Raw genomic sequence first — 15,269 nt, forward strand, 5'->3', positions numbered from 1 at the left:
AATGCCAAAAAGCTAATTAATATTGAGATAAGCCAACTAACTTAAGGCATATTTTCAAAAACTATAGAATTGAAATACATCACATTTGATTATACAAGTTCATTGACGTAAATATGGATTGACAGTAGCAAAGTTGAATGACAGATTACAGTAACTGGATTCTTGCTCTTTAAAAGTTATCATCCTCATGTTCACAGTTGAATCGAGAAAGTCTATATTTCATAATTGCTTAGTTCAACAAACATCTTTCTTGTTCTCCTGCATTTAACTTCTATATCTTTCTTACTCCCTTTCATTCTTTTGTTCATTTTGGCATTTTATAGAAAATTAAAATGTTATATATGTGTCGGTGTAGCACACTTCAATTGACCTCTTTAGTTTTTTTAGTAATTTAATTCTTATATGTTTTTAAAAATGTCTAAGATGCAGACTACATGTGTATGTGACATTGCTCTTAAAGTCTGATTCCATTAGAATTTATATTTCAAAATCATCAGCTTTCTGTTAGCAGATATAAACATTTCCAATTTTAAATAAGTGTCCATTCATTATCTAAAAATTTTAAAATGCAATTTAAACACTTAATTTTCAAATGTATTGTTCATAAACCATTAAATGTTGAACCAATGTCTATGCAGGGGCGTAACGAGACTCATGGCTCATGGGGGCCCTGGGACATTCTACTCTAGTGCCCCCCCCCCCTTATTATAGTGGCTGGATCTACAAATACAAAAAAAAAATAGCACATGGGGTGTAAGTAAATAGAAGTGTCCTTATTATGATTAAAGATGTGTTTGTTTTTGATAAATGCTAGGGACGAATAGTACAAAATAACTAATGAAATAGATATTGTGAAATACATTCTTCATTCATTATCAAATTAAGATTAATGATTAATTACAATGCTTACATTATATGAATTTATTACCATTTACTTCATATCATATCACTGACTTCCAGTTTTATCCTGATGGGAGGATGGCTTGTTTCACGCACAGTCACCGACAGTAAAAATGGGACACCTATACCCTGTCGCAGCTAACTGTAGAGCAGGGCCACTCATATCAGCAGAGGAGGAGGGGGAAAATCGAGTGGTGAAAGCGCAGTGTTGCCAATCGTATGGTCCTGGCCATACATGTACGGAAATTTCATGGCATGTACGGATGTACGGTCCAGACCCTTTGTCCGTGCGCTAAATGCATGACTTGTCAAAATTTGCTCTTGCAGTTTTATCCCTAATATTTCCCTAAGAAATTCTTAAACCAATCGTATGGACCTGGAGACAAAAATACAGTCCATTTGCCATGTGCGTTCGGTATTATCCTTTTCAAAAGTTTGCAACACTTACAGAGAGAAGGAGGAAATCTGGTAACTCCCGTCGCCCATTACACAATCCCGTTTCACTCACTATTCATTGGTGAAGCCATCTCGCGTCACTACTTGCACAGAAACTTGTTCTCGTTCACCTGGTCTACAGTTAGCTGGTACGGAGTTTAGGTCCTGAAATACTGGCTTCCCTGCCAGTGTTGCTTAACTCTAGGCGATAGTAAAACTTTCTATTGAAAAGTTGCTATCGAAGTCGGCTGATCACCGTAAACTGGGCAACACACATAATGCATTGAAGGGAAGCCAGGATTTCAGGATCTAGATGTCCCTTTTTTACTGTAGGTGACTATACATAAAACAAGCCATGCAATATCAAGATAACTTCAAGTCAATGAATTATGTTGTATCACAAGGGAATGATTAAGCTCTTTCACATTATGTCTTTTAACTTCTGTATCTTCTGTTTGAAAGAACTTCTGATAATATTTGTGACTGAAATGAAGGTTTGGAAATGTTTTTGTATTTTCTTCAGGTTCTATGCAAAGCTCTGTGTCTACGGATCTTGACAAAAAGAAAGTTGCAGTAGCGTGCCCAAGGAAGGGGGTTTGTAGGGTCATTGGCCCAGAATTCATAAAAAATGAATGCCTAAGGCAGGAAAAGATGGGAAAATGAGGGCTGGATACTGAAAAAAGTATACGTAACCGCCTTTCGAAAATCCTGGGCCGCTACCTGGAAGGTTGTATCACTTTCTATGTGTCTACAACTGCTTTCATGCCTTTAAAGCTATAGTCCATTTGTGAGCAAATTTCGTCTTTCATCGGGTAAAATATAGATACGTTGAACCAAGACTTTACGTTGAACAGTCAATAATAAAATTAAGCTGAAAGATTCAATTTACCCCTTGAGGTCAATAGTCCCCACTTCTTTCATTTGGCTTCCTGCTTGTTAATATTATACAAGAAAAAACTTTCAAAAAACCTCTCTTTAAGAGCATACACAACTTCTTATCTCTCTGCCCGTCTTTTTGGATTAATTGTTTTGAGAGTTGTGTTCAGCTTATTCCTTGTTCAAGATTTTAACTCTAGCCATCACAGAATAGTGGTATCAAAAAAATTACAACTGTTACAAAAAGGGATCCTACCTGGTTACCTTCTACAGCATTAAGAACTAAATTTAAATTATGACTAACGTGATTTTGAGGTGCAAGTTTTTGGGTTGTTTTTTGTATGTACACTGATTTCCCCGCCAGCGTTGCAATCCTTACTAATTGCATTCAAACCTCCATAATTTTACCCCGCTGAAATTCTTAGCTTAGCAGAGTGGGAAATCATGGCATATTATTGCAGACATGTAACTTTATGAAACCACCAGCTTTTGGGTACACACGTCACTATAATCTGCCTGCAGGGGGTCAGTCTAACAAAAACATAGGTTAGGAAAATCAATTACAGCCTTCTGGCATGTTGGGCCCCTTTTACCTTAGGGCCCTGGAGCACCGCCCTGGCTGCTCGAGCCTAGTTACGCCCCTGGTACTATGACTATAATTATTCACTTTTATTTCCTGTTGATTACTAATAGTATTTATGAATACAGTTTTGGAAAACACAGCTAGTTTTCCCACTAAAATTTGCTCAGATCTATGTTATATTACATTAAGCAATATAAAATATTTCAAAGTGCATTTTGTATAATAATGCATTTTAAAAAGAGATTTAAATTCCTTCATTTTTTATTTCCTTCATGAGGCAAAGCATGTAAGTATTTTCAACATTACTGCATAGTGTCCAATGGAAATACTGAGATGATTTGACTGGAAGAAATATAATAATTTTTGTGTGTTTTAATATGAAATCACAAGAACGAGTTTGATGAGTCATTGAATTTTTATTTTTTTTAACTATACATCCATAACCTCATTCTAGCCTCTTTTATAAATATAAGTCAATAATTACACTTGTTTTATGTCAGCTTTATTCCATAATGAACAAATATAAGTATGAACACTATAGTGACTTTCTTGATAGTGCATACCTGTGCCTTGTGCAAACAAAACATACATACATTGTACGTGTGTGTGTGTTTTATTACAATAACTATAGTGATCTGTCAACCACTGGTGTAAATTTTATTTTTTACTATTTTAAATACATGTATATTTTACGAATTGTGTATCACTTGATGTGAAATATATTTCAAGGAAACTGTCATTGTTGTCTATGTCATAGATATATATTTTTTTTAAATAAGTACAAATGTCCCATTTTTATAACTAAAGAAAAAGCTTCCAGTTTGCATATCTGAGTATTTGCTACAAATTTCACCGAGACAGAAACAATGTTCCATTAGCACAACTTGAAGCATGTCCATAATCTCCTTTTTAGATGGAGAGAGATGATTCAGTAACAGAAATAGAAATCTTAAAGGATAAGGTAGAAAAAGCACAGACTACAGTTCTAAAAGCTCAAGAAGACAAAGAAACAGCTAACAAGGAATTTGAAAGAATTCTTGAAAAATACGATAGGTAAGATGTAATACCCTGCAAGTGCTCTGAATGTTTCCAGCTGTTTTGATCCTTGTTTCTGAATTAGTTTTCAGTTTACATCCATGCATAAATATACACCAAATAGCTTGCTTTAATGTAGAATGCTGTGTATTTTTCTTTTAATATAGAGATGCTTCTTCTAACCTACAACACAAAATGTTGATGTTACCTACATTTCTCTCTTCTTTCGCTAGCCTGTGCTTTCATGTGCTGTTAGATTGCGTACTACACTATTTAGAAATAGTTATAATTTAAGTGCAACAATCAGTGTTTGTTGTCACTCTAGAAGGAATCCTTTATCATTCATAATTGACAACTTTATTTTCAGATACTGTGTATAGGTTGTGGTGTTTCATCTGGGTTTATAACGGTCTACTAATTTTTTTAACTGTTTGACAGTTTTGATCACAGCCTGTTAAATTGAGCATATGGAAAATGTCACTGAAATCTTGTCATTATATTCTGACATGAAACCAGGAGAATCTACGTCAGTTTTGCACGATTTTCACAAACAGAAACACAAACTAATTGAAATTCAAGTACAATATTTATGTTGTAACTTGTAGAAGATTCTTGTGAAAAGTGCTGAGGATATCATTCTGTTTTTTAGATATAAATGTGTTGCCTAAGTAATCTTCCATAAGATTTTAAGTTGATTGATTGGTTTAATTTGTTGTTTTAAGCCCACTTTGTGCACAGATAGGCTAATCGGGACTGGACCTACAGTTTAAAGTGGGATCTGAACCACTGTGCAATTTGCTTCCACTGGGTATTGAACCCAGGACACCTTGATTACAAGGGGACGTCATTACCACATTGCCTTCGGGGAGGCTCACAAGAGTTCAAGACTGTTGGTTCATATCTGGAATAGTAAAGAATATTTTGATAACTCCTTTATTTTCAAAATAACTGAATGTGCAATGAAAATAATCTACTGCATGCATTTTCATTTTTCATACATGTAATATGTGAAGCAATTTTGAGTACAAGTAGTTGACGTTTTAATATATTTTCTCTGCCCCAGCTGCCACTTATAATATGCATACATACATTCACATAGACACACGCACTTACAAATTACATTCTTGAGTATGATTTAATGTGTTTGAAATGAGACTCTTCATAAGGTTCTCCTAGAGCTAGAAACTTTCTTAATCACTATTTTCTTCAAATGCGACTCTCATTGTAAGTTTACACTAGTGTTTCAGATTTTGAAAAATGGAATTCACCAAACATCCATAGAATTAATTCCCATAGTAAACTATCAAGGGTGGATTGAAATTTTTAATGATAATTTCTTGGCACATAAAAACTGTATGATGTAATGAAATTAATATTTTATCAGTGTTTTTCACTTTAGAATATGCCAGACCTTCACATTCACTAGTTTCTGGAATATTGCACTTTCACTTTTAATTGAACTTACATGTAACATTTTGATTGCACTGTGGAATATTTGATTAATTTTATTAATAATATGGAGCATTTCTCTCATAAGTAATACTAATAAATGTCCTAAATGAAAATCCTAGTGAAAATCAATTTCTTATCTGTATCTTGAATTGTGTTGAGCTTACTCAAATACACGAGGGTTCTTGCTCCAACATCACTCTACACCAGACGATGAATTTTGTAGGGTGAATTTCATGTGGGTGAATTATCAGTGGATTTTCTGTAACCCAGAAATGGTAGTTTTGCTTGTTGATGAAGACACTTAAAATGTAAATGAATGGATGCATAAAGTCCTTGTTTACTCTGCCTAATGCTTGGGTGCAAATTGCATTACTTTGACATTGATGATGGTGTATGGGTTCAGTTGCTGCATGAACTGTATTTTATGTGGAAATATCTATAAATCTCTTGTTGAAATTCCCCTTATGGTTGTTTGGGACAATCCTAATTCCCTAGGACATCTTGTTGATGTGTCTTGTTATTCTTCATTACTTGTTGAATGTTTTCCTCATTGCAAGCTGAACATGATCTGCCAATATGTAGAAAGTTCATCACAGAACCTGTTTCATAATGGAAAACTAGAAATTAATTGTAATAAACTGATGATGCATAGAGAAAATAGAGAACTTAGAGATATCATTGCTGCATTATTCCAATGCTTACAGCAATAAAAGATACGATTCCAGACCAATTTATTATGCTAATGACTAATGTGTACCTTATGTCATCATGATTCAAATTTTACTTATGCATATGTACTGAATAGCTCTTCAGTGGTGTGTGTGTGTGTGCTTTGTGTTTCATTGTAATATTTCAACTTACCAGACGTCTTTAGGCAGTGGGAAAAAATGTAGTAGATCTGTGATATTATATTGATATTTGCAATCACATGCCAATGGCTATTTGAATAATTGAAACAGTGTGATGAAAAATTATAAAGCATGAGCCAAAAAAAACGTAAGTATATGGTTGGTATGAGTCAAATCAAACATTGAATTTTCCCCAATGGATTAAAAATAATTAATCAGTGACATTTGGGGTTAGGCAAGCAACCTTATATGGTTCCATTTCATACAAATGTGTAGTACTTAGTAGCTGTGTAGTAATAATGCTGTTTCATTTTTTAAGGTTTAGTCTATTTATTGTTAAATATTTTCTTTTGAACTACAATCTAGTAAAAAAAAGTAAAGTGCTCCCCTGTGTTTTGCACCATGCCATGAAGGCATATAGGGTGTGTGTAGATAGGGCCCCACACTTTCTTGATCACGGCCAAAGGTGGGGGTGTGTGATCAGCATCATGCCCCTGGCTGCCTTTACCCCCCAGAGTTTCCTCCAGGTACCCACTTTATACGATGCTGAGTGGGTGCTGGGGCTGCTTGAACAGGTGGAAAAAATCCTGGTTCTCCCTCGCCGGGGATCGAACCCGGGTCTCTCGCATGGTAGTCAGATGCCCTAACGACTGAGCTACCATGGCTTACTACAATGTAGATTGATTACAATATATGTGTTGAAGACAATGGTTGTAGAATGAACTGTGATCATCCCCCTCCCTCCAGCATCCCCTACCTAGTAGAAAGGGAGGCAAAAAATGCTATACAGAATTGTCCATGGTAATAATTATACCATTATATGTTGTTAGTCAAAATATATAAATTAAAAATTAAAAGGCCAGGGTTCAGTTGCCTTCCTGTTGCAAAGGGTTAGAATGAATACTCCTTTTCCTCTTGAAATCTCCACTTCAAGCACTTGTGGAATGAACACTATTAAGGATTCAATTACTGAAATATGTAAATGTATTTACAGATTCTTTTCTCACTTCTGACACTTAATTTGAGGAAAATATTTCATGTATGTGAGAGAGATTGTAGCTTTATAACATTAGTTTACATGGAAAATTTCCACCTGAGCATCAATCATAGATGAACACTAGTGCCTTCATTCCTTATAATGGTTATTTTATCGCTTCAAATACTGGTGCTACATATGTGTCAGGCATTGCAAATAGTATCATATTTGAAAATAATGAAGATAAAAATATAACAGAAACCATTTCAAGGCCACGCTCTTTTTCGGTCTTCTCTAGCCTTCAACAGTGTTGTATACTCTAAGCCCCTGTTACTGAAACTAAACAACCTGAATTCATGAATGTATCGATTTCACACAAAAAACTACTAGCACCCCTGAAGCACAATGTGAAACATAACATATTTATTCAATGGTTGTTAAAAGGCTTCTGTTGTTAATTTCATGCAAAATAAGACAAAGAGTGTGAATGTGAACTATTTCGTAGAGTTGGCAACTCTAGTCAGGAACTCACAGTTGGAGGGGATAAGTGAATTCTTTGTCCCTTTCTCTCTGGTTTTCGCTATGAATATTACCACGTGAAATGTACGAAGTCCATGAGGGATAGGCTGCTAGAATAGGCAAATGAACAGTCTCTCCTTAGCAGAAAATGAGCAGTCAAAAAGAAGGCACACAAACATGCCTTGGGAAGGGAATTCGTGGCTATATATTTCCAGAACACTTATCGTTTCACACAGCTTGTAGGAAGCAACAAATACATAAAATATTCTGCAAGTAAGAACTTTGGGGAAAAATTATGCAAACGGTGCCTCTTCTACCTTTCTTCAGTGCATGCTTCTGGATTTAATACACATTACCTTTTTCGCACAGTTTGTTTAGTACACTATAATAAAAATGTGTTGCTTCTGCTTTCTGCTTTCATATCCATCCAGCTTACACCTTCCTGTCAACATTTTTATGCATAAAATACACACTTATGGAAATGTTTGAAGCTTACTTTCACTGCATTTTGTGGAATTTTTCATTTGCTGCACTAAATATCTTTCTTTAAATGGTGGGCTATTGGATATAATGTTATAAAGAAAAAGATATCACGTTGAATTCATTTTATATTAAATGCAAAAATATGAAGTGCAGCTAGAGAATTTTTACCACAGACACACTAGTACAAATAACATAGTTATTCATATTTATAATTTTTTGTCCAATTCTTGGAACATTATGGTGAGTAGAGAATTGTTAAACTCAGAAAAATAAAATATTTGTATTTGCATCACCAAATTTACTATGGGAAAGAACTTATTGACTTGTTTTCCAATATAATTGTAATGAAATTACCTGTAACTGATAAAAAATAAGAAGATAGAGACAAATTATAGTTGAATACATTTTTTTTCTACTTTCATTATTTTACAACAATTTATAAATATGTAGGTTAATTGTGATAATGAGTATGACTGATGATCCAATTAATTAGTGGTGGAATGGATACAGTGTCATATCCATGTGAATGAGGATTCAAACCTAGTTTTGTGGCATGTTGCATTAACAAGGCTGTTCAGAAGATACTACAGATAAATACAAGCTTTTCTTGTGTTATCATTTGTCTTCAGTTGTGTCTAATCTCACTTCTTTACTTAAAATATATTTCTGGATTTAATTGCTTTCTAGAAAGCAACAACAATAACTTATGCAAGTTCTTTCTGATAACATTGATAAGAGTTTTTAAGTTTAAATTCTGCATTTTTTCATTTAAAACAATGTTGCATTTCTTTTAAGAAATGCTTAACATGAATAATAGTAAAATATATACATATATATTACAATTTTGTCCACATAAAACATACATGTGTTTTTATGAAATTATTGCTCATATACTCTATGTGATCAGAAGTATCCGGACACCCACCTGAAAATAAAGTACAAGTTTGGGCAACCCTCCATCGGGAACACTGGCAGTCAATACAGTGTTGGCCCACCCTTAGCCTTGATGACAGCATTCACTCTCACAGGCATACTTTCAATCAGGTGCTGGAAGGTTTCCTGAGGAATGGCAGCCCATTCCTCGCAGAGCACTAAAATGAGAATAGGTATTGATTTGGATCGGTGTGGTCTACCATGAAGTCGGCATTCCAAAACTTGCCAGAGATGTTCTATGGGATTCAAATCAGGACTCTGCGCAGGCCAGTCCATTAGTGGGACGTTGTTGTCGTCAAACCACTCCCCCACAAGCCCTGCAGTATGGACGGGTGTTCGGTCGTGTTAGAAGACACAGTGGTCATCCCCGAACTGGTCTTAGACGGTAGGCAGCATGAAAGGTGTTAAAATGTCAACATAAGCTTGTGCCGTGACATTGCCATGTAAAGCAACAAGGGGGCCAAGTCCCCTCCAGGAGAAACATGATCACATTGTCATCTCACCACCTCCGAATTTTACTGTTGGCACTATACAGGCTGGTAGATGTCGTTCACCAGGCATTCGACACACCCACACCCTACCATCGGATCGCCACATTGTGTACTGTGATGCATCACTCCTCACAACAATTTTTCAATGTTCTATGGTCCAGTTTCGACGCTCCTTGCACCACACGAGGCAGCGTTTGGCATTTGTCAGTGTGATGTTTGACTTATGGGCAGCTGCTCTGCCATGGAAAACAAGTTGCCACACCTTGCGCCAAACAGTAATGGTGCTTGGAGTAGATCCTGATGCAGTTCCAAATTCCTGTATGATGGTGGCGATGGTTGATTGACAATAATGCTGTACGACCCTCTTTAACACTCCATGGTCTTTGGAGGTCGACATGGGAGGTTGGCCTGCACGCTTTTGGGTTTGTACATATCCCTTCACTATAACATTGGAAACAGTGGACAGAGGAATGTTTAGAAGGGTGGAAATCTCACACACACACTTCCTACACAAGTGGCATCCAACCAACTGACCACGTTGAAAGTCTATACTGCTGTATCACACTGTCTGCAGACTACTGAGTTTGCTGACTATGTGTTCCACGCGGTAGATGGCAGTACTGTGTTGCCCTCTATGATAAACACACGTTTCGCGGTGTGTCCGAATACTTTTGATCACATAGAGTAATTCTCTCCAATATCATGAGAAGTATGTGGATTATAAACGTCTAACTGGATGAATGCTTGCAGTAAGATTCCTTTGTCATTATCTGATATATTTTATGCAACTTATGCCTTAATTCAAGATATTATTGTTATATATGTTTTTTGAAGACTGATAAAAATTAACCAGTATTCTAGCCATGCAATCTCATGCAATAATATCTGTTTTGTTCCATACAGTTTACTTCAATGATATTAATTATTGTATTATATTTCAGGTCCCAAGGAGAGGTCTACAGGCTTCAGAACAAACTGGAAACATCTGAAACAGACAAGGAAAGGCTTCAGATGGAGGTGGAGAAGGCTCAGATTCTAGCAACGAAGGCTAGAGACGAACAAAGGAAAGTGCAAGATGATTTCCAGCGAGTGCAAGAAATGTATGACAGAGCTGCCTTGCAACTCGGTAGGACTAAAGAAAATGAAGAGAAATTCAAAGAAGAAATTGACAGGATGTCTGTAGATTTAGAGATGGTGCGTGAACGGTATGAAAAAACGCAAATAGAACTTAGAAGGTTGCAAAGTGAGAAAGAAAAGCTCCAAGGTGATATCGAAAGGATGAACTTCGAACTCGACAGGTCCCATGCTCAGGTCGGAAAGGCCCAAGCTAACAATGAAAAGAATCAAGAAGAAAATGCCAGGTTGCAAGTAGAAGTGGAAAAAATGTACGAGAAGTATGACAAAAGTCAGGCCGAAATCCGAAAACTTCAAACTGACCTGGAGAAATACAAGCAAGAATCTGAAGAGCATCATGCGGAGATCGAGAGGTACGCAACTAGGATGGGTAAATACCAAGACACCCAAGAGCGCACGAAAGAAGAGCAAGACAGGATGAAAGTGGAAGTCGAGAAGCTGAAAGACAAACTCGAGAAAGCACAAATTGATCTTGAGAAATCTCATATGGCACGAGACAAATATGAGCAGGACATCAACAAACTTAGAATGGAGTTGGAGAGATCAGAATCAGTGAAAGGTAAATATCAGTATGATCAGGAGAAAACTCAGGTGGAGGTGAGCAGAATGCAGTCTGAAGTAGATAAAGTGCGGGAGAGATACGATCAAAGTCAACAGGAGCTCCAGCGTACTTTGATCATGAATGAAAAGCTGGAGGAGCGACTTCAAGAAATTCAGGTTGAGTTGGAGAGGAGTCAGACACAGGTTGGAAAGTATTCGACAACTCAGGAGAAACAACAGGGTGACATGGAACGCCTTCATATTGAATGCGAGAAGCTCAAGGATAAATATGAGAAGGCACTTATAGACATTAACAAATTCACATACAAATCAGAACAGCTTGAACTTGAGAATGAGAAACTCAAGAGCGAACTCTCGCAAATCGAAAACCAGAAGGAGAGATACTACATGACGCATGAAAAGAGCCAATCAGAATTGGAGAGGATTAGTGTTGAGGCAGAAAGATTCAGGGACAAGCTGGACAAAGCACAAATCGAATTGCAGAAAACTCAGCAGAGCAGGGAAAAGGCAGAAAATGAAGTGCAGAGGCTGACACGTGAATTAGAAAAATCTCAGGTACATTTAGGAAAATACCAAGAAACAAATGAGGCTGCCAGGATAGAGTTTGAGAGAATGGCCACGGAGCTGACGAAGTTACACGAGAAACTTGAGAAATCACAGCTCGACTTACGCAAAGCAATGGACGATAGGGAGAAGTATGAAGCGGAAGCCAGAACATACAGATCTGAATTGGATCACACCAAGAGAGCTGTAGACCAAACTCAGGAATTCCAGCAGAGATCTCGGCAAGAGCTGGATCGTGCACGAGATGATATAGCTAAGTGGAAACATCAGTGCGATCAGGTGCAACAAGAACTAGCACTCGTCATGAAAGAACGTGACAAACTGGCTTCGATAATGGATAAACGTGAAAAGCAGTCCGACAAGGTTGAAAAACAAATCGGAAAGATGGAAGGTGAAGTTAAACAGTTAACAACAGAAAGAGATCAGTTAGTAATACAGCTTGAGAAATCTCAAGACATGCTCATGAACTTCCAGCAAGAACTTCAGCAGTCAGAGTCAGACTTGGAGAAAACAAAAGAAGAAAACAAGAGGCTGAAATCTGAACAGAAGAGAGTCACGCAGGATGTGGAGAAGGGAACAAGAGAAATGATAGAGAGTAAAGATAAGGAGATTCAGAAGCTGCAACAACAGATTCACGTACGAGATAGGGAATTCAACCGAATACAACAAGAGAGAGAAAAGGAGCATCTACGAGCAGAGAAGTCGGAACGCGAACTCTCGATTGTGCAGAAGACCCTGCAAGAAAAGAACGTGCAAGGTGACTCGGAGTTGCAACAGTGGCAGAAAATCGTTGAAAGTGAAAAAGCTAGGGCCGACAGTGCTGAAAATGCTGTGATAGAAATGCAAAAGCAAATACAAGTGATGGAGAAACAACTGCAACAGCAGAACCAGCAGGTAGCACAATTACAGCAGCAGATGCAGCAGATGCAACATCAGAAGCAAGTGGGTGCGAAGGACACTGCGGAAGTACAAAAGTTAAGGAAGGAGTTTGATAAGTCACAACAAGAACTGAAGAATGCGGCTGTGGAGCGTGAGAGGTTCCAAGCACAACTTGAAATGCTGGTTCAAGAACTGGAAAGAAATCAGGTTAGTTGGAGGATAGCCCATAAAAGGTGTGTTGTTCGTATCTATCCTTTTTGCAAAGAGAAAAGGCTTGCTTTTATAATCATTTAATTTGACACTTTTTTTTCTTGTATGTAGCTCGATTTGTTGTTATCATTAAGCTTACAACTATTTTAAAAATGATTTCAAAACAATAATTTTTAACAGCACTTCTCACAACTAATTAATTTGGCATGCTCTTTTTATTCTGTAACCTTTGGGCATATCCTCCAACCTATTGTAGAATTAGACTTCATTTTATGGTCAAGCACTTTTCTGGAGTATTATTTTTTTTTCTTTTGCTGCACTTGTTTATTGCAGTAGCATATTTTGTTAGCAAGAACAATATGATGCTGAAATCATTCTGTACAGTGTACGTAAGTAAGATTGCAAAAATTGTGTGCACTTTTTTCTATTGATTTTTATTGTGTTGTTTGATGTCAAAAGAGCATGGTTTCCAAAATCAGTACCTGAGTTTTGCATCCGATAAATTATTAGAAATTTACTTTACTTGCATATTGTATTTTCCTAAATTTATACAGCAGAATTTTATATGAAGAAGTTGTAGGGCAAGCAGATAAAAAATTTATGGCATTAATCTGTATTCTATAGCTTATTTTACCTATTTCATTTACAATGGTATATCAAATAAATGAAACAATTAATTCATAGAATTTATCTTGAGAGGTGATGCAAAACACTTCATGGAAAATTTGCAATTGGGAGATAAGCTGAATTTTAAATTCATTGCACAAACATGGTTGAATTCTCTTATTGCACAAATAAATATAATTTCATGCAACTTTTACAAAAGATACTGTATTTCCCTATCGATTTTTTGGCATGCACTGTTACTATTCACAGAAAGTTGTTGTGTTTGTCTTCAGTGAGTCAACGAATTCAATAATCAAATAAAGTATTTTTTTCCAAAAGTTGTATGAAATATTAAATATTTGTGAATGAGCTGAATTTTTACTTTTTACACATTCATTACACTAAAACATGTTTGTATTGTTTAGTAACACCATTTAGACACATGTATGCATCAAGCTGTGCTATTTGCTGTAAACTTGTAATGCACTTGCGTAGTTCACTTTTTAGGATAAACATTATAAAGAAAAACACCTACGTGACATTTACTTTGTTAATTACTTTCCAATCCAGGAATATACTTTTTCATTTCTCATTATCTATAAATTCAGTCTTTTTTTTCGCCATCTATTATGGCTTGTATGTTTAGAAATTCATATTGCTATGCTATGCCATGATACATTTATTGCTGCATTTTCATGTGAAGCAAAGCCAGGGTACATTTTTGGAATCGTTTACCAAGTTCAAAGAGTCATTCTTGTCTTGTATTGTTCTCTGTTTGTAGATAGTCAATGTTGAATTACTGTAATGATTACATGTAAAAAAAATATTTTTAGTCATATATCTATAGCAAGACCTTGATTTTGTGATTACGTAATTAATTTTAAATACAGAACAGAAGTGAAATCAGACATTATAATTAGATATGATTACATACTATAAAGAAATAATTACATACTATTGCTCATTGTAATCTGATAATTTCATTGGATCAATTATATTTGCCCAATTTGAAACGTACAGAAAAATATTTTATAGATCAAGCAAACTAAAATGTGTTTGTACTCATATTGTGTATATCTTATTTTGTTGTTAACTAGCTGACACTGTGACCTTCAATATGTTATTGTAGCAATTTTTATAAAAAAAAAACACTTACAGTTACTATTGTTCATAGTAAATTTATAGGTTTCAATGATTGTGTAACTTTCTTACACATTGTAACAAATTGTCAATCTGTGAGAGAGGTGCACATTTATTTTTGTTCAAAGCCAATATTATATCAGAATATACAAAATGTCTTATGACTAGGCTGAGGATTTATATGCACTGAGGATTAGTAAAATATACATGTAATCATCCAATAAAAATATACAAAATAAAAATGATATGAAATTCATAATCCAATGCATGAATACAGAGTATGAGGAAAGGGTGTCACAGAAATAAGAGACAATATGGAAAGTTATCATTTTTACTGATTTACTTTATTTTGCAAGTTTTCCCAGATTTTAAACAGTCAATTTCCTATGTTTTTCTGTACACACTAGTATGCAGAGAAATATCTCGGAGCATTACACAACTATAACAGAGCTAAATTCATAATTAGTTCTAACACTTTGCTGACTGGCCTGAAAATACCGTGTTTTTTTTCCAGGAGATCACTCATCTTAAAGGACAGTAGTTGTATAAATGGGCTACATCAGTCGCTCATCCAAAATGTGTTAATATTACTTCACATTTTCACTCTGACTAATAAGAGTTGGTTCCTTTAGTTCAACTGGAAA

General features: G+C 35.8%; 1 protein-coding gene across 8 annotated transcripts in view; it reads left to right on the forward strand.

Annotated features, from left to right (window-relative positions):
• brp (ELKS/RAB6-interacting/CAST family member bruchpilot) overlaps window positions 1-15,269 on the forward strand; it is a 681,904-nt gene that overhangs the window by 572,626 nt on the left and 94,009 nt on the right. For all 8 annotated transcript variants that reach the window (XM_083131781.1, XM_083131785.1, XM_083131775.1 and 5 more), the window contains 2 exons: window positions 3,708-3,847; window positions 10,473-12,876. In XM_083131781.1, the coding sequence (XP_082987907.1) occupies window positions 3,708-3,847; window positions 10,473-12,876 (2,544 nt within the window). The remainder of the gene's footprint in view (window positions 1-3,707; window positions 3,848-10,472; window positions 12,877-15,269) is intronic.

Source organism: Lepisma saccharinum, chromosome 1 (genome assembly GCF_977018435.1).
Source record: "Lepisma saccharinum chromosome 1, izLepSacc3.1, whole genome shotgun sequence".
Lineage (NCBI taxonomy): Eukaryota > Metazoa > Arthropoda > Insecta > Zygentoma > Lepismatidae > Lepisma > Lepisma saccharinum.